The sequence below is a fragment of the Eurypyga helias genome, unplaced genomic scaffold (genome assembly GCF_000690775.1).
Source record: "Eurypyga helias isolate BGI_N326 unplaced genomic scaffold, ASM69077v1 scaffold1828, whole genome shotgun sequence".
In the NCBI taxonomy this organism is placed as follows: domain Eukaryota; kingdom Metazoa; phylum Chordata; class Aves; order Eurypygiformes; family Eurypygidae; genus Eurypyga; species Eurypyga helias.
In genome coordinates, this window is record NW_010268713.1 from 40,534 (window position 1) to 64,824 (window position 24,291).

Consider the following 24,291-nt stretch of genomic DNA (forward strand, 5'->3'; position numbering starts at 1 on the left):
ACTCTTATGTAGGTGTACTGCCTGGTCATGCACTTCTTACTTGAAATGCATGTGTGCAGGGTAGTTCCTGTGAAAACTACACTTTAATGTAGCCTACTGATCTAAACTAGGGTTTTTTAAAAAAAAAAAGTATATGTCAGTTTTGTAGTTCATCTGCAATGCTGGAAAAATTGTTTTAAGGGAATATTGATGTCACTTTCTCTTACCAGTATTATTTGCAGTAACCCATAGCAAGCTGCTGGTGTTTGAACTATCAGTTCAAATAAAATTGTTCTTGAGTATTTTCAGAATGTGGTGTTGAAGTCCATTATCATGAGGTTATGTACAGCAGTTGCTAACAGCCACCTTCTTCCTCACTATTTAAGTAACCTGAACTAAGTCCATCTTATGCACAGGATATCATTTCATTACAACACTGATGTGGCTTATGAGAAACGTATTCCCACAAATGGATTTTGGAATAATTTGTATGAATAATTGTCACAGCAACGAGCATGCAACACAGGTGGTAGTCTCTGGGAAATATCTTGTATGTAAAATAACGGGACGTGTGCCCTCAGCGTTTGCAGTGTTAAAACCAGTAACAACAGAATGGCCTCCCCCAGTATTTGTAGTGGTTTAGAAGCAATGACTGAAATCTAATGGTGGCTTATTTGCAAATTTATATGTAAGTCATCTCAGGAGATGGACTTCAGTGCACAGTCTAAGATCAGTTATGATTTTCCTTTCAAACAGCTGCAGGTGACTTTCACATGGTAGTTGTTGACTACTGTGATTACTGTGCATGCGTATAGAGTTTAAAAAAAACCCTTGCTGTTGTCTACTTAATTTGAGCATGGATACAGGTGAAACTAGAAAGTCTATAGCAGCAAAGTAGGAAAGAGTTGACTGGATGCATCAGCTAATTCAGTAGGCACATTGTCTCAGGAGGAATAAACTTGTGTCCTATGTCATAATTCATATTTATGCTACTGTGGTATTATTTTTCAGTCATCTTTATTCATTTGTTTGTTGCCAGATTTGTAGGATAGGATCTCTAACTGATTTTTTTTCTTTGCCTTTTAACCAAGTTATTTGCTTTTCTATAAACAAACCAACCCACATCTTTCTGATTCCCTAACTAATCTTATGCAAAATTATGTGAATACAAAAGTGTCAAACTTGCTGAATTTTAGGCTTTCTTGTCTTACACCCAGTGTGCTGTTTTAATATTTACATCCTTGCATTGCTTAAAATAAAAGGTTAAAGCCGTTCCTGAATTCTTAATGACTGATAACTCTTCTCAATCTTACTCAATGTATGCACAGCTCAGGTAGTTGCTTGCTATGATCTAGTTTTTATATAGCATCAGGAAAGAAGTATACTGTATCCTTCTAAGTATGTATCTGTCTTCCTACCTCCAGGATGTCCTTACTGTTCACTATCATCTGATACCATCGCCATCAAAGAGTAAGAATGGCAGCAAAGAGAAAGAAAGAGAACAAGAAAAAGAAAAAGATGTGAAAGAAGAATTTGCTGAAGCTTTAAGAGACCTAAAAATACAGTGGATGACCAAGTATGGCTGCTGTCACGACTACACTTCAAGTACCATATAATATCCAGAATATGTACTTTCATGCTGTGTCCTCCTCTCTTCTAGGCTGGATAACACTGACATCTATAATGAGGTGAAACCTAAAAATACAGTGGATGACCAAGTATGGCTGCTGTCACAACTACACTTGAAGCGCCTGTACCATATAATATCCAGAATATGTACTTTCATGCTGTGTCCTCCTCTCTTCTAGGCTGGATACCACTGACATCTATAATGAGTTGAAAGAAGCGTTTCCTAATCATCTGCCCTTGTATGTTGCAAGGCTTCATCAGCTGGATTCTGAAAAGGTTATTTTACACTTTAAAACTTGGTTTGTCTCAATACATCCTTGCCACAGCTGTACTCAGTGCTACGAAGCAGAAAATCCTAATTAGATTGACAGCTGCCTCCCTAAGTGACTGTGATTTACTTAATCCCACAGCAGAATGAAAGTATGCCTACCTGAAGTATGTTTGCTTATTATTTACTGCTTGTTAATTTAAACATGTTGTAAGTTTCCTGACTGGTTTAGGCTACAACAGTATTATTCTAAATGGTGGTTACTGAGAGAAGCACACACCCCTTTCTGCTGCTCAGATAACTGAGGACGGCAGCCTCTTGAAATGACACAGCTAAATCCCCCATCTGCTGTTGTCCTCATAAATTAAAACAGTGAACAGACAACTTTAAGTATGTCTGCTTTTTTTCTAGATCTCAAAGATAAACTGCTTTGTTCACCCATGAGCAGCTTGACTATTTTTCTCTTTATTTGATATTTATTTTTGAAAGGAATAACTGCTACCATTATTTAAGAGGATTAATTTGTACTGAAAGGTGTTTTTCCTTCTGTACACTCTGCATTTTGCATTTATTCCATCCCAGCCAAAACCAGTACAACTGGCCTCATGTTTACGGTTTGTTTTCACTAAAAGGATGACATATGCAGGGAATACTGATAATGCAGACTTCTAGTCTTTTATTTTTGAACCTAAAGCTGAAGACGATGGAGAAAAGGACGTGTTGAATTACCTGATGTTACTTCTGCATACGTCTGCAATTATCCTAGTGTTGGTAGGAGCAACAGTTGAGTAGTGCAATTTCATAGTGCAAAAGATGTTTTTTATTCTTCTTTTAGGAACGAATGAAAAGACTTGATGAAATTGTTGAAGCTGCAAATACTGTAATCTCTCATATTGATCAGACAGCATTAGCAGTGTATTTTGCCATGAAGACTGATCCCAGGCCTGATGCAACTACTATAAAAAAGTACCTACCCAGTAAATAATTTTCTTGCATCCTATTTCTGTAATCTGTGTACTTTGTCTCTGCTTATAAGAGCTTGAATTACTGTAATGTTTTTTCGTAACTTGTGTAATTTTTTGGGGCATGGGTAATTTCATGTATGCCCAGAATGCGGGAAGACTGAAATCTGTAAATTTTGACATAGAAGTATTAAATAAACAAGGGTTCTTTCAGGATTTAAATGTGTCAGGAAAAAAATGGGGTGTTAAGGTTTTGCATCAAGCTTAATCTCTGATCAGAGGGACCACTGGAGTCTTGATTTAGAGGTGTGTGTATTGAATGCTACCTGCCCCTTCATAATAGTTTGCAACCTTTTGAATCTGGATTTGAAGAAAAATTGACAGCAGTCTAGGGAGCAACTGCCTGCAAAAGATTTCATTTGGGAAAGTCATGTTGACCATACTGGTGCTTCAGAGTATTTTTGAGACCCATTTTTTTCTTTAGTTTTAGATAGTTCCTCTGAATTACCAGTATACATCCTTAGGAAGACAGTATTTTGAAGGTGACACCCTAGTCTGGGAATAACTGGTGGGTTTTGCTGTGTGTGACATGGTGCTGGTTTAGTTGCAAATAAAGCAACAGAATTGAAGATTGGGCCCTTAAAATGGGAGGTGCATATTTATTATTTTAGATAAAATACCAAGTTTCAGTTGCAAGACTAGTCTGTCTGTTATAGCTGTCCTGGATGCTTGTGTATAATTGTAGAATTGCTGATACAAAAGCAAAGCTATGACGACATAACCTTCATTCTAAATGTTTCTTGGTAAGTTGACCCCTTAGGTCATGTGGTTGACTCTAACATCTGAAACTGAACACCAAATTCAGTGGTGCTTTAAATGGGTGCAATTCCTTTGAAGTCAGCAGAACTGCATCTGCTTATGTTAGTGGTGGACTTGAGATTCTCTATTTATAATGCCAAGGACTGTAAAACTGTACTTCTAGATCCTGGTTTACCGAGTCTTAGAATCCAGAGTTGCCATTGCCTTAGGACAGCAAAGACATTTCAGGGTTAGAAGAATGAGTTTAAGTCATAGTGTCACTGGGTAGTTTTTTTACAACTGGTTTAATTCATAGGAAATAGCCATGCTTTGAAAATTATCTTTGTGCTTCTTCTCATTTTGTATGTACTAACTGCTGTAAACTTGTCAGCTTAAACTCAGTACGGCACAGATTCTGTTCTTCATGAGGCATCTGCAGAAAATCTGTAATATTTTTCATGCTGGTTTTTTTCCTAGTGAAATGGAAAAACAGAAGACAACTTTAGTGGATGCACTTTGTCGGAAAGGAAGTGCGCTGGCTGACCAACTGCTTCATCTGCAGGCCCAGGAAGGGGCTGCTTCCAGTGATGCAGAAGGCAAAGACGAGGATCATGACAGCTGCTCAGAAGCTTTGACAGAGACATTCTGGGAAACAACAAAATGGACTGATCTTTTTGACAGCAAGGTAAGAGAGCAGAGCGGATTTTGTCTTTTGCATGCTGGGGTTTTTGAGGGTTTCTCCTGGAATTACACACTGCCTTTGTGAGCACAGCCTCATACATTTCTCCCTTCCACTTTTTCATGCTGCCCCATATGTTGTGCTTCCTTAATGACCTTTTTCCACAGCTAAGCCTGTCAAATCCATGGTAAGCCCATCTCTGAGCATGTGAATGTTAAGGGAAGGGTATAGAACAGTACCAGATTTCCATGAAAAAGCTGCTTGCTTTATTGAATTGCTTCTTTCTGTACCTTTCAGGGAATATTTTTGATTAACCTCTGCGCTGTTCTAGCTGTGCACACACAGAAGTGTGCAGCATCCCTACTCTGTTCAGTCCTGCATTCTGTAGCCTCTTCTACACTGTGGACAAGAGAAGTTTTGTGTTTTGCTGTCAATAATGTCTGTAGAGGTAAAGGAACAAATGCTTGGAAATAATTACACTTACATATTCATTAGCACAGATTTCCCTGTCATTTCAACGTTCCTTATCCTGAGATTAACTTTATGTGCTTCATTGAAGACAGCTATTCCAGAAGGAAAAGTAAAAAAAAAATCCATTGTAGATTATATATTTATATTTATTATTTATGTAGCTTTTAATTTACAGAGTTTATGACTTTGTATTGTAACTCTTGAGTGTTAATTAGTTGCTGCACTTCACTCTTGCATATGGCTGCCTTCTAGCAGAAGGTGAAGTGACCAGTGTATTTGTTTGTAATTCATTTAAATTGCCAACACACTTTAGATGATAATTCCAAAAGAAAAACATTGAAATTAAGATAATTACTTACTGTCAAGGAAAGAAAGCAATCTTCTCAGTAAGAACTCATGCTTTAGCTGGAGGCCTGAACAAGAAGGTTGATGGTGGTTACCCTCACTTCTTTTAATGTATCTATTCTTGTACACCTACATCTTTTCAGCATTCCTTTTCTCTAATCTTTAACTGATTATAATATCTTGTGGTAGCAGCTTTTGTGCTTTAATCATATTGTCTGGCCCATGATTTTCTTGCTGTCCAGCTGTAAATACTGTACTGCATTCCAGTACAGTGACCTTTGCTTTACTTCTGTCTTTTGATTTTTTTAAAGCTGATGGTAATATTTTCGGGAAAAACTGCCAATATAGATATCTCGTTGGGAGTTCTTAACTCTGTTAGGGGTTTTTTTCCAAGGCAGATATTGATTCCTGGCATGCTTGAGCTGTGTGCTCTGGATGTGGAATGAGTAACTGATTTGAACCGCACACAGGTTCAGAATTAAACCTGTCACTGACTGCCTTAACTGTGGATTTGTCTAAGTGCGTGTTCAGGTTTTGCTCTGGAAGTTGGTACTTCTGTATGGTTAAATTGGTACTGAAAGGCCAACAAAACTCTCCAGATTATTGTAGCATTTCAGAGGGAAATAACTCCCATCCTGTTTACATGGTATGTTTCTCTGCTTTTTCCCTTTTGGTTTCACTAGTCAAATTGAAATCTGAATTGATTGACTGTCATGAGCCCCACACAGCCACTTGCTCTCTCCTCTGGCTTTGGGAAAGAATGGGAAATGTAAAAGTGAGACAACTCGTGGGTTGAGATACAGATTACAGTTTAATAGGTAAAGCAAAAGCCATGCACACAAGTGAAACAAGGAATTCATTCACCACTTCCCATGGTCAGACAGGTGTTCAGCCATCTCCAGGAAAGCAGGGCTCTGTGATGTGTAATGATTACTTGGGAAGACAAATGCCATGACTCTGAATGTACTTCCCTTCCTCCTCCTTCCCCCTTCAGCTTTTATTGCTGATCACAACATCACATGAGATTGGGATATCCCTCTGGTCAGTTGGGGTCAGCTGTCCCGGCTGTGTCCCCTCCCAGCTCCTTGTGCACCCCCAGCCCACTCACTGGTGGGGTGGGGTGAGGAGCAGAGAAGGCCTTGACTCTGTGTCAGCACTGCTCCGCCACAGCTAAAACATCCCTGTGTTATCAACACTGATTCCAGCACAAACCCAAAACACAGCCCCACATCAGCTACTGTGATGAAAATTAACCCTATCCCAGCCAAACCCAGCACAACAATAAGTGCATCTGTTCACAGTTTCAGCTGTTCTAGTTAGATCACTTGTCTCTGAAGGTTTATTTTACATGAAACATAAAATATTTGTCCTCTGTGCACACACAAAAGCATTTCAAATAAACTCCAGTTGAGACAGCTCTGTGCAGCAAGTATTTGGTTATGCTAAAATATTTGTAATAGTGCTTTATGGCTTTTAGTAGGGGAATATAAGTTGTTCAATTTTTCTTTTACATAGACCACAGATTTAAAATTTGTAGGCCAACATCCCTGGTTTCAAACAAAACTGCTACAGGAGAGAAGTAGGATGTTACCTGTTTGTTAGTGACTCCCAGTACTGTCTTGTCTGTAGAATTTAATGCCCCTCAACCTTTAAATTAGCCATTGGGGATAAGCAAAAAGTCATCTTTAAAAATACTTTTAAGAAGAAATAAAAGGTCCAGACCTTTTCATCCTGTCTTTTAACCATCTTTAGTCTGGATTGTTTTTCATGTTACTGTCTGCACTGTCAGATGCAGCTGTCTCTTCCAGCTGATGGTATTCAGTCACTGCCAAAAGCTTGTTGCTGGATACTTGATTCCCGTAACTCTCCTCCCTCTCTTGAAAATACGACATGTCAGGTTTTTTTATAGGAATATGCCTTTTGTTTGTAAAAGGCCAGTCGAGGGCTCAACAGAGGTAGCTAAGAAAGCTTAGTTTACCATAGCTGGACATGAACCCGAAAAAACTCGTTTGCTGGTAATTACAAACGTGACAACTTCAGTGTTCTTACAAGTTGGAGTGTGTTATCTATAGATTGTATTGCTTAACCTAGTATTTTAATTATTTGTAAATGTAGATATGTTTTAATCAACTGTTTAAATAACAAAGCAACTGATTCTACAAGTCTGTTTTCCTTTTCATAGGTATCAGTGTTAGGATACTAGGAAAGCTTTGTAGAGGTAGTTTAGTGTTGCTGGATTCCAAAAATGTTCTTTTTTTTAAAAAAAAAGTGTTTTCAGGCTTTTAAATACTTTAGCCCTGCACGTGTCTTGAGAGAGATCATTTCAGCATTTTCTTGTCCTAAATATGCATCTTTGTGTAGCTGATGGCAAGTTAGGCAGCTAATCAGGAGGTGCACATCAACTGCTTTCATGGGTCTGGCTCTCAGCGCACTTAGGCCGTAGCTTGGGGAACAAAGCAAGAGTGACTTCCCCCCAGTACCCTGGATGTACACATTGCCTTTTCTTGTTACCCTCTGTTTATCACTCTTTGGCCAGTTTCTGGGTCATATCACTTGTTCTGTAAAAGCTACCCTTAACTATATTTTTTGAAATTATGAATTAATATCAAACACTTAGAATTCATTCTATTCTTTGATCTCGCAACTGTTTCTAGATACTACAAACTGGTTTATTTGCTGCTGTTATGCATTCGAATAGCAGCTGTTTTCTGTGTTACATCTTAGTAGCACTCCAGTTTACATTTTATTTGCACATATCAAGGAATCATAATCTTCACTTCTGTGGTCTTGTAAAGCTTGCAGTGGTTTAATTATAAAGCTTAATTTGACCAATATGCGTACAAGTTATGAAGTATTACTTCTTAGCTAGCATTTTTTGTTTGTAAACCTATTCTGATTTTAAAGCATCTCATGCATTATCCTTAACTTCTAAAGTGCTAATGAAGTTTTAGTAATTTTACTTAACTTCTATGCAGTTGATTGGTTTGGGTTTTTTTTTTCCAAGCACTAATACAGAAATTATTGGTTTTTGCCAAGAGCTCTTGTTTGGAGCATTGTTTTCAACCTTCTGGTCCAGCAGAGAATTTTTTTCTCATTTAGAAATACCCCAACTATTATTTGGCCAGAGCAAGGGCGTTTCGTAAAATGCTTTGTTTTCTTGCCGCAAAAACTCTAGGAAGCCCTGTTACGAAAGAAATGCTGTCAAGTGGCTTTCCTCCTGCCTTTATCACTGGTGTTCAATAACCATTCAAAACTTAGAGGGTCAGGTAAGAGCTTTCTTACTAGAGCAGCAACATTCTTTCTGGTTAGCCTCCGATATGTTACATTTGCTGAGAGCTCCAATGCATTTTTCATTTGATTTTTGCTTTGGTTTTGTTTGTGGTTCTATCATCTTCTGTAGAAAGAGTCGGTTGTTTTTTTGCTAAGTTTAGTTTAACCAACTAAACCTGCTAATGAATCCACTGAGCAGTTACCCAGAAGTGTTTGCTAATGTGTTTTGCTTCAGGAAAATATCCAGAATAATTGGATCGAGAATGCAGCATGTAAAGTATTTTTCCAATAGTAATATTTGGAAAATCTGTATGTGAATGGTGCTCATTGTTGCGTTATATATGTGTGTGTGTTTAAGCTATAACAGCTTTAAGTGAATGCTCCAAACCAATGAAGTAAGTACTTGAAGACAGAAGAAGAATGAGCAACTCTGAGTGCTTGGCATATACTTTACAGCTTCAAAATTACGCCTTTACTTGCTTGATAATTAGGTTTTGTTATTTCTTTTAATTTTTTTTTGTAGCTGAGTCTTTTAAGCGTTGATCCTGTGAAGACTTGTGCGTGTGATTAACATTCAGCAGAAGTGTTCAGGCAGCTAAAATTAGGCAGGTTCTTCAGTGCTTGCAGGATCCAGATCTCAGATTCCTTAGGCTTATATTCTTAAGAAATAAATGTTTTTGCTGTAATACAAAATATTTATTTGTGAACATCCTTGAAAGGTTTTTATTAGCATTTCTTAATGGGATATTTTAAATGGAATTTAGGGAAATATAACTTGTTAAGGAGTCAGAGGAAAGGAAAGATTTTGTAAAGAGCGAGGCAAAAAGAATATCAAACTCTCGTGTGAGATTTCATAAACGTTGCCAATAACAGAAACACCATCATATTCACCAACCTCGCTATGTCACTCTTTAGTAAAATTTTTAAAACAGCTATTTAATATATGAAACCATGTCTGGATTGCACTAATTCTTAGTGCTGCAACTGGTGCAGTGGTATGAACTGTCTTGCGATGTCCTGAACGCTGTCAGTGTTCATGAACCTGAATGAACAAACCTGATTCATTTTACAGTAGCTCTGAAGTAGGACACATCCATCTGCGCACGTTAGTAACAGCACTGACAGGTACTGTAAGCTGTCTCTTAGAATTAGTATGGTCAACAGGAAGCTTTTTTTTAGAATCTCTTCTTAATAAATTACCAATGGTGAGAAGCTGACTCCACAGTTGAGGCTTTTGTCTTCATGCTTACGTGTCTCCATGGCTTGTTTGTAATTACATGCATTTCTCTGTATGGGTCTGTGTATGTCATTCACTATGTGTGTTCATACTTGTTTCTGCAGTAAGTTTACGACTTCCTAGGAATCAAAACTCTCAGTTGGGTCTTTGTTTCTGCGGGTCAGAGCTATACCTGCCTGGTTCTTGGTTTTGTTTTGGTTTTAATACCATTCAGTTGCCTGTATAGAATGAAAATCCAAAGAAGCTAGAAATGTGATGAATAAAAAAAAATTAGAATAGTGGCATCTGTGTTACATAAGATATTATGCAGTCAAATGTGTTTATGAAGTCAGAAATAGTCTCTAGGAAGTTTATTTTTCTAACTCCTACTTTGAATCACCTTTTATTGCAAAGAAAAATGCAAGCTACCTTGTGCAAATGCTTCACTTTGTTTAAATCACTTCTTCTACCTGAACAGAATCTGCTCTTACTTGTTAAGCCTTGTCAGATTAAAATATTAAGACATCTAATTCTGTTTTGTTTTCACATTGTAGGTTTTGACTTTTGCCTATAAGCACGCGTTGGTAAACAAAATGTATGGGAGAGGTCTCAAGTTTGCCACAAAACTTGTGGAAGAGAAGCCAACGAAGGACAACTTGAAAAACTGCATTCAGGTGAGGTGAATTTGGTAAAGTAACAGGCTATGTTCATGCTGGGTGAGCTGTTAGAAGTAAGATAAAAGTCCTTTTGAGTTTTTGAGATCGTCTTCCTTGTCAAAGTCACTAAACTTAACATCCAGGCTTTTATGGCTTGGCCTCCATTTTTAGTAGTGATTTCTTCTTTCTTTTTCTAGAATAGCAATATTGTGAGCAACTGTCACTTTTAGTGGATTTGCTTCCTGGAGCTTACTCTGAGGCATAAAGAAAGTAGAGACAACTTAGCCAAAGTTCTTCAGCATACTTAGAATCCCATTATGTTGCTGTTCAAGCACCGTTCTTTTTTAGTAGTATTAATCACAATTATTGCTAGTAGAATATCGGTGGAGAACTCATGGGAATTCCTGTAGCTCCTAGGACAATTTTTGTCCATTGAGGTCGAAAGACTAAATCATATAGAAAGGGGTTTTTTTTCCCCTTTCAGGACTACAGCAATTCAAAGATCACCAGTTCTGCAGTCTGTTATCTTTCTGATAATGGACATCTTTAGTAAGATGTTGATATCGACGTAGCATTTGTTGGAAGGATTTAGATTTTAAAAAGACCGCCCTACAGCTTCTCATGTTTTTTAATGTTTGCTTTTTTTTCTTCAGCTAATGAAGTTGCTTGGATGGACTCACTGTGCAACTTTCACTGAAAATTCACTTCCTGTCATGTATCCACCTGATTACTGTGTATTCTAGAAAACCAACCATTGTAAACTGAAAGTGATTTTATATGGGGCAGGATATGAAAAGATAAGTTTGACTTTTTATTGGAACGCATGTCTTCATTACTGAATGCTGATTATTAAATTGTGTGTATTTATCAGTGAAGGCACCTGGGTACAGCTTAATACCTGTTAACCGAATTCCCGCCATCAGGGAGTTTCCTTATTGTGCATCCCATTGCTGGCAATGGATGTGCCAGAACTGCCAACACAGAGGATTTGGAATTAGGCTGGAAAGGCTTGCTGCATGCATGTTAGGTTCATAACTGTTACTTTTAACTGCAAACCTGTAAAAGCTCTGTCTTTTTTACAGTAAACTGAATTTTAACACGTTGGATCTTAATTTCAATTGTACGAAGGCCTTAAAGCTACTTCAAGAGTAGCTAAAAATCTTATTTATTAGATTAACGGGACATCATTACCTGTATTGTTTGCAAGAGTTTACATTGATTTTTATTTTTTTTAAAAGAAAAATTCAACCTCTCAAACTGTTATGGTGTGTAACTCGGAATTGCTGATGCATAGGTGCTCTTGTAAATCATTTTGGAGTGATTTCAGGCAGACTCAAAAACCACGTGAAGTTGAGTATCAGGGCAGGCTGATACATGTATAAAAGTGCCAGACAGTTAAATCTTGATCAGGTATTGTAAAGCTATACATAAATGTTTATTAATGTTAAAAATGTAAAACACAGCAGAATAAATGTGCGGAGTTGAAGATCAAAAAACCATCATGTGCACTCTGATACTTTAAAAGATTATTTTATAATTAATAAAAACAAATAATGAAGCTAAACATTGTATTGGTTTCTGAAAGAGTACAGAAATGAAACTTGCTGAAAGAAAACACCTTACAAACAACACAAGCCCAGTGCAGCACAGAAGATCAGTGCTTTCTGGTAAAGCCTTTTTACTAACTACTGCTACTAACAGTGTTCCTTCAGGGGAACGAAATTGGTCTGTTGGAGCAGGTCATACGTCTTGGCCACGGACAAATGGCTGTACCATTTGTCTTGCTATTTCTTTCGTAGCTTGTAACGCAAAATTCAGGTGCAACTGCAACTTTACAAACGTAAACGCAGAGAAGGCGCACCGCAATGCTGCAAAACATTCCAAACTGTTACGGTGCTGCTGCTAAATCAGAATTAGTAATCGTTTCCTCCTTAATTCTCTCTTACTGTGGCTTTAAGCAGCTTGACATTTGATTCTGGAAATTCTGCTAGAATGGTTGTGTTAAAAATACTGCAAAGTTTTTCCAAAAATTCATAGTCTGTACTGAATCTGAATTTATTTGCCCATAGTAATACTGTTCCTGGCTTACAAAAATACACCATTGTTGCTAGCAGGGGGTCCAGAGCTGCATGATGGTATACAACATCAGTTGCCAGTATGAAATCATAATGGTAAGTTGATACAGGAAAGTCTTCACTGAGGCCTTCTCCCCATACCAGTTTCCTCACTTCAGGTTTGTGCATGGTCATGTTTTGTGTATTTCTTGAAATATTATATGAAAGATTTTCAAGAACTTCAGGCAGATCAGTAGCTGTAACATAAGCTCCTAAAGAAAACATGAGTTTGTTTCAGTTCATAGGTAGGTAGTTGAATATATATATAAAACTTGATCTACATAACTTCCTTAGCTTCCCCCTCACCAATAACTAGGGTAGTTACTTAATTAACAAAACAGTATTTTACAGTAATTTATGTTTAAAAAAAAAAAGTGACAAAGTTTACTTCAACTGTCGCTTCATTGCCTTGAAGCAACAGTGGCGGATCGTCTTTCACAAGAAATCCAAAAGGAAATACGAATTTACTAACCTAAGATACAGGCCACAATGGAAACCAAGCCTGTTCCAGCACCAATTTCCAAAACTTTTTTGTCTTTGAGGTTGAATTGTTCTTGATTTGATTCCAGATATTGAGATAAAGCCAGTGCCTAAAACGGTTAACACATATCCATAAGAGGGTAACAGGTAAGTTGCACAAAAAGTCATAAGATGTTTTTTATACAGGGTTTTTTTTATATACAGTGAAAAACACTGAAGGCTGTAACATAAATGTAATATGGAAAGAATTATGATGTGTCCTGTGTTTTATATTAAAAAAAATAAACAGCTTATTTTTAGTTTTAGGTTTATGGGATATGGATTTGCTACACACCTCTATACACTGTGAGTCCTCTGACAGCTCAAGGTAGGCAGTGTTTAGGTGTGAACCATACAGTCAGAACAGCAAACCAGAGGCTTAACAATACGTAGAAAGTAACGGCCTGGTTTATTATCCTAAATGCTGTGTTTTATTATCTAAATTTAAGCTTCAGCAGAGATTTTTTTTTAAAAAACTTTTTTTTTTGAAAGGAAATAAAAATTTGTTGTTTACCAATAGGTATGTGTTCAGTTGGTAATATCATAAACTTGAAACCAAACCCAACCCCAAACCCCCACAGAAATAGCACTGTGTGGAAGTATTGTTTATCAGACCCTCGTGAAGACCTTATCGATAGACTATAAGCCGGCTGTTTACAAACAGCAGAAACAGATGCCAAAGAAACTAACTTCCCCCTTTTTGCTTCTCTTCAGCGTTGTGTTACTGTTTTAACTCTTGTGCTTTTCATAATGCAACACTGGCTACCTGCTCTGGGAAAGCTGACAGCTAATGAATCACCAGTCCAATTTGTGCAACCTCTCAGTTTCCTTGGAAAGTTTTACCGTCTGCATTCTGACACCTGATTAATGTGAGAACTGATGATCTGACACTTCAAAATAAGATACTGTTTCACCCACCCGTACCCTTTCTTCTCTATTGTTCTGAAATTGTCTGCCATTTTCTGTGACCTTTTTCAATAAACGTGGATCTGAAAAATACTGAAATCCTAATTTTCATGTCTTTATCAGTTGACCCTCTCTTCCCTCAGAGGTAGTGTTCTCAGTCCACATAAAATACTGGTTTTAAGAGCAGGAGAAATGAAGACTGAGGAAGAACTGCTTGCAAATATGGTTTTCCGTACTGCAATGGAACTGTTCCAGCCTGTTCTTTAAAAGAAGCAGATTTAATTGTTTTAACCTCCTTTATTTAATCTCCCACAATTTTATTTGTCAGCCTCCTCTTTGTACTGCTGGTTGTTTATTTCCCGGCAGTGACTGATTAGAAACGTGGAGGAAGCTGAACACTTCTTCCCGGGTTCCCTTTCTTGAATTTTTTTCAGTAGCTGTCTCCAGTTCACAAATACTTTCGTGCCGCGGCTCTTGCGGCGTGAACCGGCACGTGGGTGCGAGGCGGAGCCTTCTGCGGAAGTACCTCAGGAACTAACGTGCAGGGAAACCCCCCCGGGTCAGCTTTCTGGGTGCCCTGTGGTATACTTACCCCCGGCCATACCACAGCCCCAAAGTGTTCTATGGACTCCTGAATGACAATCTGGTGGCCAGCGTACATGTAGTGCTCTTTGTCAAAGTAGTGCGAGACTCTAGGAACCCAGTTCTGTAGGATTTTAAGTATTACTGGTGAATCTGTGAGAGAAAAGATGAGATTTGTATTTTTACACGCAGGCGTTTGTACAAAACTTGTTAAAGGGTAAAAAGTATTTGGTGACAATAGCACATAGGCCCGTGGACTAGCAAGGCTGTTGGCCTTGAGACTGGTTGCTCTCCAGAAGTGGACGGTCTGGCTGGCCAGGGAGTGAAGTGGACATTTCCAGGTGTTCTGAGTGTTGTGTGGTCAATTTACAGGCAGAAATGAGCTTTTTAGAAAAAAAGAAAAATTTACTAATTCAAATGTATCACTCTGCTAACAACATCCAGACGACTCGCAGGGCTAAGTGAGCTCTGGGGTACGCTGTAGTTCCTACTGTGCCGGAGTAGGCTACGTAGGGACTGGTGCTGTAGTTCTCATGTGTGAGGCCAACAGGTCACTAAGCTTTTTACAAATGAAGGATTTAGGATTTACTTTGTTTACCTTATGAAAACCTAGCTCTTTTTAGTGGTTATTTCTGAAGTGTACGTTGACGTGTGTGGTGCTGCTCCGCAAGTCAGTGCTGCAGTCGCGCGGGCAGGTGTCATCGTAGCAAGGAGGCTGGTAGGTTACACGTTTCAGGAGAGCTCTGCTACTGCTCCGTCTGATCTCCCTGAAAGCAAGGACCCTGTTCTGGATGACTGTACTGTTGTTGGAAGCCTGTTGGCAGGATATGCGTGGATTTTCAGTGACGCCTGCCTGGAAACCTCGATACATGTTTGAGCAGCTTAGCCTGTTGAAATTTGTGATACAGCTTCAGCAGTGCCAGGCCAATTAATGTGTATTATAAGCATGTCTGATTGTAATTGAGAAACAATTCTTCAATGTCTAAGTAAAATCCAGCAGACCTTTTTAAAAATGCATCTGAATTATGTAGATAGTCCTTTTTGTAGATTTGGTCTGATAATAAATACAAGCATAAGGGGAAATGGGTGGGGGGGAATAGAGATCAGAAGCAAAAGTGGCACGGTGACATCTAATATTTGAAGGCTGAGGGAAGTGCAGAGATGCTAGCGTGGCATAGCAATTGCAGTATTTAAATTGGACTAAACCTGAGTGGGATTCTGCTGTTGATGATGCACACTTGGAGCTGCAAGAGCAGTTCTCAGACTCGTACTGCGCTTCACAGGTTTCTTCTTCCTCGGTTTGGCAGTCCATTGCTCTCTGAATCTTGTTGGGAAACGGTGGCTGCTGCGCGGAGATCATGGCGAAAGAGCTGAAACGGAAGGGGAGAAGTAACGTTGTAAGAGCCTGGGGGCACTCTCTTTGCATGAGGTACGACTGGAAGAAGGCAGTGAGTAGTTTGGGTGGACTTTGGGTTCTTTACAATGACAGGTTGAAGGGACAGGATGCCATGGTAAGTAACATCCCCACTCCACTGGAACTTGCTGTGAGCACTTTCTGGTCATGCAGTAATACCGTCAGAGTTTTTATTTCATCGTGTTTCAACCTGACCATGAGGAAACCCTTCTTCCCTGTGAGGGTGACAGAGCCCTGGAACAGGCTGCCCAGGGAGGGGGTGGAGTCTCCTTCTCTGGAGACTTTCAGAAGCTGCCTGGACTTGTTCCTGTGGGATCTACTCCAGGTGATCCTGCTCTGGCAGGGAGGTTGGACCAGATGATCTCTAGACATCCCTTCCAATCCCTTCCACTCAGTGAACCTGTGAATATGTATTATTTTATCGTTTGTCTTATCATTCATGCAAAATCTGAGCATTGTGTTACTAAATGGGTGCCACTAATCAGTCTGATGGGTAAGCTGATTGTATGGGTACTCCTGTCACTTGAAGCAACAGCTGAGAACTGTCTTTTAGTATCTATGCTTTTTTATCTGTAACTTACCATTTCCCTCAGGGCTTGGCATTTCTGCAATAAAACTGGTTAATTTGCTGCAGCCAGTACTCTTGATTTTGTCTCCTTGTATACCACTGCCTTCTCTTCTCTGCCTTTGCCTTTTAAATTCCATTAGCAGAACAGCCAACTGAATTACCCCGAATGGCAGTGAACCGCAGAGTATTGCAGCCAGGAAATAATTGCCGCGAGGAGCTTGGATCGGTAAGCTGGTTGGGAGAATGTGGCGTGCGTTAGGAGTGACTCTGCCTCTTCAGCGTACAGGGCAGCACCCAGCCTGAGAAGGAGCTGCTTGATACCAGCTAACGAGCGCCACAAGCAGGAGTAGGGTTGAATCTAAATTTGCATGGGGAGAGATGTGCCAGTGAAGCTATTTGCTTGACTAGAATTTTCTTCGGTGATAGCACCTGTGCATGTGTGTATCTGTGTGTGCATATATATGTATAAAGAGAAAAAAACGGTTCATGGCTTGCCCTGGCCAGAGGCTGTACCAGTTCACCCTGCCCACATGTCTCACTGGCTAGAGGGTGCTGTTTTTACCCACGACTGGCCTTATTCTGCTCCTGTTACAGAATGCAAATGTGCGCGCTCTCCCCAGCCCACGCGCTGCAGCCTGTGCTGTGTAATTCGGGTTGCTCCAAGCTGCAGGCGGCTGCTCTGGTATTCTGGCCAGAAGAGGGAGAGGTCTGGCAGCAGCCGGGAGGCTCAGCCATGCCTGCAGGTAGTTTTTTAAGGAGCAGAGTGACTGCTGACTTGTGTGGGTGGTTTATGTGCACACATGATACCGACACCGGTGCAGTTTTTCTGATACCTGATATGTTCCTTATTGCTCCTCTGTTTATTCACGAGGATGGGATTTGTGTTCTAGCTCCTCTAGCACTGTGTTTGTTCAGTGGTGGCAATTACCTTCTACACTTCCAGAAAAAAGAGTGCTTTAATATAAAATAATTTTTTTTCAAAAATCTGCAGAAATCAATTGACTTTATATCCCTCAGAGGGCCTCCACCTAGCTAGTAACAACTTCTGGCTGTGCACCTTTTATGTATAATTTGTGATACCATGGTGGTATGTAAGAGACTGAAGATGATGCTGCAGCTTCAGCATTCCCTGACAGGAGGGAATGCATCCGTGTTTGCACGTCAGGTGTGGAAGTGTGCCTCCGTACAAAAGCAGTGCTTTCTAGGCAGCCTCATGTAATCGGAAGTGTGCTTGCGTTTTTCAGCGATGCAACCTTTTCATATCTTGAGCTAGCATAAAACCTAGACATTTTAGGAAATACCAGGTAAAATACATTAAGACTTGGGTAATTCGTGAGGTGGGTAATGAAAAGAGAAGAATGTCAGAGCTGGTTATGGCTACAGCCAGAAAACACAGACTTGAAGACCCCATCTTCTTAACATTTTATGTTTAAACATTCAAAGCACTGTATTTTCAAAGTTTGGGTTGGTTGGTTTGTTTTGGGTTGGGTTCTTTTACCTTTATTAAGACTGTTGTAGCATAAAATTTGCACTATTTAAGTGAAAGGCCCATCCTGAAATTACAAAGCAGGGGAAAACTTTCCAGTGTCTAGTACCATTATATGTAAAAACCTGAAGAGCTTGTTTAGTGACTGAACTGCTTGACTTGTCAGTTTGGGTAGAAAGTGATCCTTCTGTATTTTTTTTTTCCTCTATTTAGAGAAGTTCTTACTGCAACAGGTCAGAATTTCAGTTGGCTGTGCACAGCAGTGCATACCACAAAATAGCCTGGAAACAAGCTTAGTGAATACCTGTTTGTTGATCCACTGTTAAATACTCGCAGTAAATACAGCTGCATCTCTGATCCTGATGGATATATCTATACCCTATTATCACTCACTGGATATATCTATACCCTATTATCACTCATTCAGTACAGACTTGATTCTAAATTAAATTAGTCATGTTAACGTAAGTTTTCAAAATAAAAATTGCTGTGCTTTGTTGTGCTTTGTCTTTGAGCTCCTCTAAAAGAGGAGTCTGCTTGAATATTTACAAAGATGCTTTGTTGTTTTTATTAAATCCCTCCTCAAAAATGATCAGGAGGTCTAGAGGATGCCCAGTGGTTACACTGGTCCTGTGGTGAGACTGGTGTGGCTCTTGAGTCCATCAGTTGCCTGAGTTCTTAGCAGGTGAACTGGAAGGAGATAAAGTTTATGCACTTTGCATTTGTCACCTGACACACTGGGCTGTGGTTTATGGCTGGGGCTTCTAGATGCTGTAATAATATCTTTTCAAATGTCTAGTTCCTGTAAAATAGAAAGGTGGTGATGGGTTTCTTGTTGGTTGGTTTGTTTTATAAGGCCTACTGCCATAACAATTACATATTTCATAACCTGGAGTAAAAAGTAAGTCTCTCTTAGCTGCAAACTACAGGACAGATTTAGTCTTAACGGTTTCAAGTGTACGATCATCCTGGCCTTAATGACGCACAGCTTCATTTCATCCTTTAAAATGGCAAAAGGTGCCTGAAGACTGCAGGCACAGGTGAGTGTTGACCAACCGGTTTGCACAGAGGGGGTGTTTGCATTCTTACATACCCCACGTGTCATACGGTCAAGTTGCTCCTGTGCTTCTAGAATTGTAAATACTGACCCTTTTTTACTACTTCGACATTTTTCTGATCCATATTTGACTGAAAATGGTGTGTTTCTCCAAGCATTTTGATTTAATATAGTAATATGGTAACTGAAATCTCTTTCCTTAAGAAAATGTTGGCTCTTTCTGAATGTTAGGAGCTGACTTCTTTGCAAAATGATCCTGAAGGGAAATAATCCTTAAATTCTGTGCTTTCCAAAGCTTTTAAACCTGTATTGACTTCATTAATAATCTTAAACCATTGTTGTGAACAAAACGACTTAGAACATCACATCTGATTTCTCCAGAGCCTAAGGAAGAAAGAACGATTCACAAAATTATCTCTGTTTGGCAATGCCACGCAAAACTAAAAAGCTAATTAAGCACTGAAGGGGAAATTGTCAGATGATGATAAACCTTAAGGTGACAGATTATCCCCTATAAGAAAAAAAAAACCCACCACCACACCTTTTTTCCCTGTTAATTTCAAAAATCCATTGTTTGGAAAGAACTTTTCAAATCTAGCTACGTGGCCTCTCTCAAAAAAAGTAGGTTAGCGTGCGGTACTGTGTCGCTGGGTCTTCAGCCGTAAACACAGCTCTGCTGAAAGGTGTTTCTCTCGCCTCAGCACACAGCTACACGGCATAGTCCCGTTTAGTCAGAGCTGTTTGGGCAAAAAGCCAATTCTGGTTGCCCCTGTGGGAAACGCAGTTGCAGCGTGTTCTTTGGGGGACGGGGCTTAGCCACATGCTCATGCCGTACGCTGACATCCATCTCATGCAATTTTCCCGTGTTCTCCTGCACTAAATAAAAGAAAATACTCTAAAAAGATGGACGTAAATGCTAGGAAGTAAAGGAAATGTCAGTGCTGGGAACATCGCCGTAGTAAACCTGTATGACATTTGAGTCCGCGAAGTAAATGCATCCAGCCGCCGCAAGCCAGCAGCGGTTAGTCACGCCTCGCGAAGCCGTAGCAGGGGTTAGGTAAAGCTGGTGTCGTTGGCTAACGCAGCTGACCTGAAACACAGGAATCCAGGCGGACGCGTGTCCCGGGCGTGTGAGCGGAGAGCAGAAACGCGCGTCGGACGAGGTTGGCCGGGCAGCTGCGCGGTACCTGCTGTGACGGAGGGTGCGGGAAGTTTCCTGAGGGAGATGCACGCTCCAGAGGTTTTTATACAGGCACGCACCTGGACGGAGTAACTCCGCTCTGACCAGTGGGATTGCAGGCTATTTAGAGTAACATTACGAGGCAGCGCTCAAAGATCTTACTCTGTTACACTCACTCTTCCACATTTGCGGTACAAAACGAAAATGCTGTCACGCTTTGAAGTCCCAAGCGTCTTCAGAGACAAAGTCTTGGCACCGTCCCACCCTCTGGTTCTTTTTTTTCTGCAGACTAAGCGTTCCCGGCATTCGCCGTACGGTCTGCAGTGCCGACCCAAACGGGCAGCTTGCCGTGGGCAAACTCAGGCATAAATAACGTGTGGCTGCTTGGCAGCAGCCCAAACACAGAGAAAAGTTCATGAAGTTCCTACTCTCAGGAAAAGGTCAAGTCTTCCTTGTCCTGCTGAGTGTCCGGCTCGGGAAGTCCTGGGTACCCTCCCTGGCCCTGAGTCACGGAGAGTACGGGGAACTGGCAGTCCTGAGGAAATAACAGCTTCCCCGTGGTCTTGCGTGCAGGTCGTAACCAGAGGAAATACTCTGTCTGCTGAAAAAGAAATAGGAAAAATCACACTTTCACCAGAAAAAAAACAGTTGCTTGTTTTGAGATAGGTGGATATTACGGATGTTGGAGATATATACTTGGTTTATTCCTTACACATTTCAAGGATTTGAGAGCTTTATACGCATTTACCACTTTGCTGCCCTTCTGCCGTCTTTCCTCCTCCTTGGAAAAGGTTCTGTGGAAAGAAACTCAGCTAGAGGGTAGAAAAATGCTGGAAGTCCTAAAACTAGAGAACGACCCGCGGCTAATTAACGAACAGCTGAAGGCTGGCCATAGACATACGGCGGGTGGGGGAGGATGTAGGTTTTTAACTCGATTTACAGGCACTTACGATTGGGGTGAACAGGTTGGAATTCGAGTAATGCTCTCAACAAGCGGCAGAGGGAAGGGTGAGGCGTTGCTGCCAGGGTGGCCGTGCACTTCGCGCGCTCGCCGCGGCGCGTCTCCAGGAGTCGCTCCAAGGGCAGGGAACTTGGCTGCTCATTCAAACACTCGCCCATTTCTCTCCTCTGAAACTCGATCGTTAAAAGACACCGGGGTGTTTCAGACTTGGGAACTCACATTAACTGCGTTAAGTTGGTATGGCAAACGCTGCGTTTCGCAGGCCTGCCTGCCCCTGCGAGCGGGGCGGATGAGGGGTCCCGAGCTAGGTCAGCGGCTGTTGTTAGAAAAAGGCAGATAGGCCGTGGTTGGAACGACGGCCGTGCCGTTTTTAACGGCGTGGTCTTTTTAGCAGGCACATTCCCGCCGCCCTATTTACTGCGTTTGTCACCGGGGGTGAATGTAGCTCAGGACCGGTGCTGCCGTTCGAGTCCCGCCCTAAGCTTTGGCAATGGGGTTGATGCGGGAACATCAACCATTTATTTTTTAAATCAAACTGGAGGAACCAGCTTCCGCTGTGTTGTCTCTCCTGCATAAGCACCGAAGAAGAACGGCAGCTGTAGGGCCGGTGTTAGAGCTTATCCACGAATCACGTGGGTATGGCTTCGCTTCCGGTTTGTAACCAATGCGAGAATCGACGCTCGCCCCCCGAAATGTCGCTGCTGTTGCCGTACTGTGTCATTTCCGTACATGCTTCTTGCACTGCAGTCCATCACCAAGCATGTCATCTTCAATGCTGAAAACGGGCATTAGAGGAGGTACGGCCCCACGCCAGTAAGATTTCTCCAGACCTGCGCGAGCGGGGAGGCTGAAGGGAGCGCGGCACCTCAGTTCTGCGTGTAAAAGGGCGACTTCCAATTGCAAACTCGGCATCCGGTTCCACAAAGCTCTCCACTATTCGTCTGGCTTTTCCGTTTCTGTAAGCACCTGTGGGAATTGTGCCATCTCCACCGTTCGTGGAAAAGGCAAAACGCGACCGGCTGCCCAAGGCGATGAAGTGGATCAAACTTGAAACGTTTTCAGAATGTATTTATTTTTAATGTGAGTTGACCGGGTTGGGTTTTGACGGTTTTCAGTCTGGTTCTATGAAACCTAATTGGTGGTGTGGATTTTTTTCCTTTTTTGTGCTATCGAACTGCCAGGAAGCTGGGAAGGAGTATTCTTCCTAATTCTGCCTGTCACTGAACTCGGCAGTAGCATCCTCTTCGGTGTATAGGCGGAGTAGGATTGCATTAGAGTGATCTAAATTTAAACCAAATGTAAAAGTTCCTCCACTGTTAATAATAGCGAGTTCAGTGTAAAACAATGTAGAATTGTTAAAACCTTAACTGAAAGATAGTGAGAAATAGGTATGAAAAGGTTGCAGCCTTCTCCAAACCCATCAGGAGCAAGCAGCCTGCCAGGTTTGTGCCAGAAGAAAGCACCGTTAAACCAGAAAAGTTAAGGGATTTTCTTGTCAGTGAAATTACTAGTCACAAATCAGTAGGACGAGATGGTAATTACCCAGAACTCGGCAGTGAAATTACCAGCCCCCAAGCAGAGCTGGTACCTGCTGCTGGTACCAGGCTTGATACCAGCACACAGGGTGTTGTACAGACGTGAGGCACGTTCCTGAGGTGGGGGGTCTTGGAGGAATTTAGGGAACAGTGGGCCAGTAACCTGACGTCTGTGCTAGTTCAGCTGCGAGGAACGTCAGTGTTGGCATTGGCTGGTAAATAACAAGTAGAGTGGAAACAGAAGAAGGTTTTGTATGTTCTTTGAAAGTGTTTACAAACATGTCATTTGGGGTCCTCCGGTTCATACAGGGTACGTGGACTTCCAGACTTTTAATAAGGTCACTCACTGAAGCTCCTTAGGGTAATTAAGCTTGGCTGGCATAAAAAGGGGGAGTTACTTTCTGTTTTAATAACTTGTTAACGGCAGGGAGGCAGTAACTGGTCAGGTTTGCAATGTCCCATGGGGAGCTGTGCTGCCAAGCGTGTTCCTAAAAGCCAGCGGGAAATGGAGAAGGTAGCGTGGTGACAATAATGCAGAATTATTCAAGACGGTGAAAACAAAACTAAGCTGGAGAGTTCCGAAAGGATCTCTGACACGTTGCGAGAGGTGATAATATGATAAATGAAATTCGGTGCTGACAAGTATAATGTAATACACAGGGACAGCCTCTAACTCGGCACCACCTAGGAAAGAGATCTTCGTGGCACCGGAGGCAGCTGTATAAAACTACCTCTGCAAACCCCACCAGGAAGCAAAAACTTAATGGGACTGTTGTGTTTTTATAAGGAGAAGAAAAAAAAACCAAAATGGCAAAAAAAGGAACATTGTTTTTTCCTTCTAGGAATTCAGAGTTTGTCTCATGTGTTCAGCGTGCGGCTCAAGTCTTCAATGAAAACATTCCGGGTCTCGGAGCTCCTGTGGATTTTGCTGGAGGGCTGTGGTGACTGACTGGTGAAGAATGGCAGAATCCCAGTTCTAGAGCAGATTCTCCTCATCCTTATGGCTGGAGGCATCTGCTGGACTTTTCTGGATGTGGAAAGCATGTTTGCATTCTCCGAATCACCGGGACTTCTTAACTGCTGTCAGCAGCCAGCTAAATGTTTACAGCATGGTGTTGACAGGGCCTGTGCTGTTCGCTGAAGTACAAACAACTGCAAGGTAAAATCTGTTCCAGGTTAGCATCTTCAGTGTTTGGGGGTTTACTTGTTCCTATTCCTTATGGCTGTGGGATGAATCTCCAGCTTAACCTCACTAATACACAAGGGCAATTACTGGTGGCCTTCCTGACGAGCGACAGCCAAAGGGGTAGAGCGACACACAATATCATCCTCAAACTGAACCCACTGTTTTCACTATCTTTAAAATTATTTCTCCTGGGTAGGTGTGCCTCGTTTGCACACCTGGCTGAGGTGACGTAGGGATGGTGACCCAACTCCTTTCCTGGTCAGCCAGTTCCAGTGCTTGAAAAAAGCATTCCCTTTTTTTTTTTTCTTAACTGATTTAAATGCTGCACGTTAAGTCACAGAATCACGGAATGGTTTGGGTTGGAAGGGACCTTAAAGACCACCTAGTTCCAACCTCCCTGCCATGGGCAGGGACACCTTCCACTAGACCAGGTTGCTCAAAGCCTCAGCCAGCCTGGCCTTGAACACTTCCAGGGATGGGGCATCCACAGCTTCTCTGGGCAAAGTCAAT

The 24,291-nt window shown here is 41.2% G+C and overlaps 2 protein-coding genes across 2 annotated transcripts in view; one reads left to right on the forward strand and one right to left on the reverse strand.

Moving 5' to 3' along the window:
• The window catches only part of TPP2 (tripeptidyl peptidase II), a gene marked incomplete at its 5' end in the record, with an annotated part of 44,702 nt that extends 33,328 nt beyond the window's left edge, over positions 1-11,374 (forward strand). Inside the window, 6 exons of the mRNA XM_010157825.1 lie at positions 1,404-1,555; positions 1,788-1,884; positions 2,712-2,842; positions 4,114-4,321; positions 10,172-10,291; positions 10,927-11,374. Of these exons, the coding sequence (XP_010156127.1) occupies positions 1,404-1,555; positions 1,788-1,884; positions 2,712-2,842; positions 4,114-4,321; positions 10,172-10,291; positions 10,927-11,016 (798 nt within the window). The remainder of the gene's footprint in view (positions 1-1,403; positions 1,556-1,787; positions 1,885-2,711; positions 2,843-4,113; positions 4,322-10,171; positions 10,292-10,926) is intronic.
• An 830-nt stretch (positions 11,375-12,204) lies between these two features.
• On the reverse strand, positions 12,205-15,754 carry METTL21C (methyltransferase like 21C). Its single transcript, XM_010157824.1, has 4 exons — positions 15,601-15,754; positions 14,405-14,547; positions 12,860-12,977; positions 12,205-12,599 (listed from the first exon to the last, which is right to left on the reverse strand). Exons 1-4 carry the CDS (start codon positions 15,752-15,754, stop codon positions 12,205-12,207), a joined length of 810 nt encoding a protein of 269 aa, XP_010156126.1.
• Between the last annotated feature and the right edge of the window lie 8,537 nt (positions 15,755-24,291).

Excerpts from the sequence above, each read along its gene's own strand:
- METTL21C (XM_010157824.1), bottom strand. The coding sequence starts at position 15,754 with ATGATCTCCGCGCAGCAGCCACCGTTTCCCAACAAGATTCAGAGAGCA. Across the intron at positions 12,978-14,404 it reads GGGCTGTGGTATGGCCGGGG|GCACTGGCTTTATCTCAATA; the intron begins GTAAGTATACCA and ends TAACCGTTTTAG. Across the intron at positions 12,600-12,859 it reads CATTGTGGCCTGTATCTTAG|GAGCTTATGTTACAGCTACT; the intron begins GTTAGTAAATTC and ends TGTTTTCTTTAG.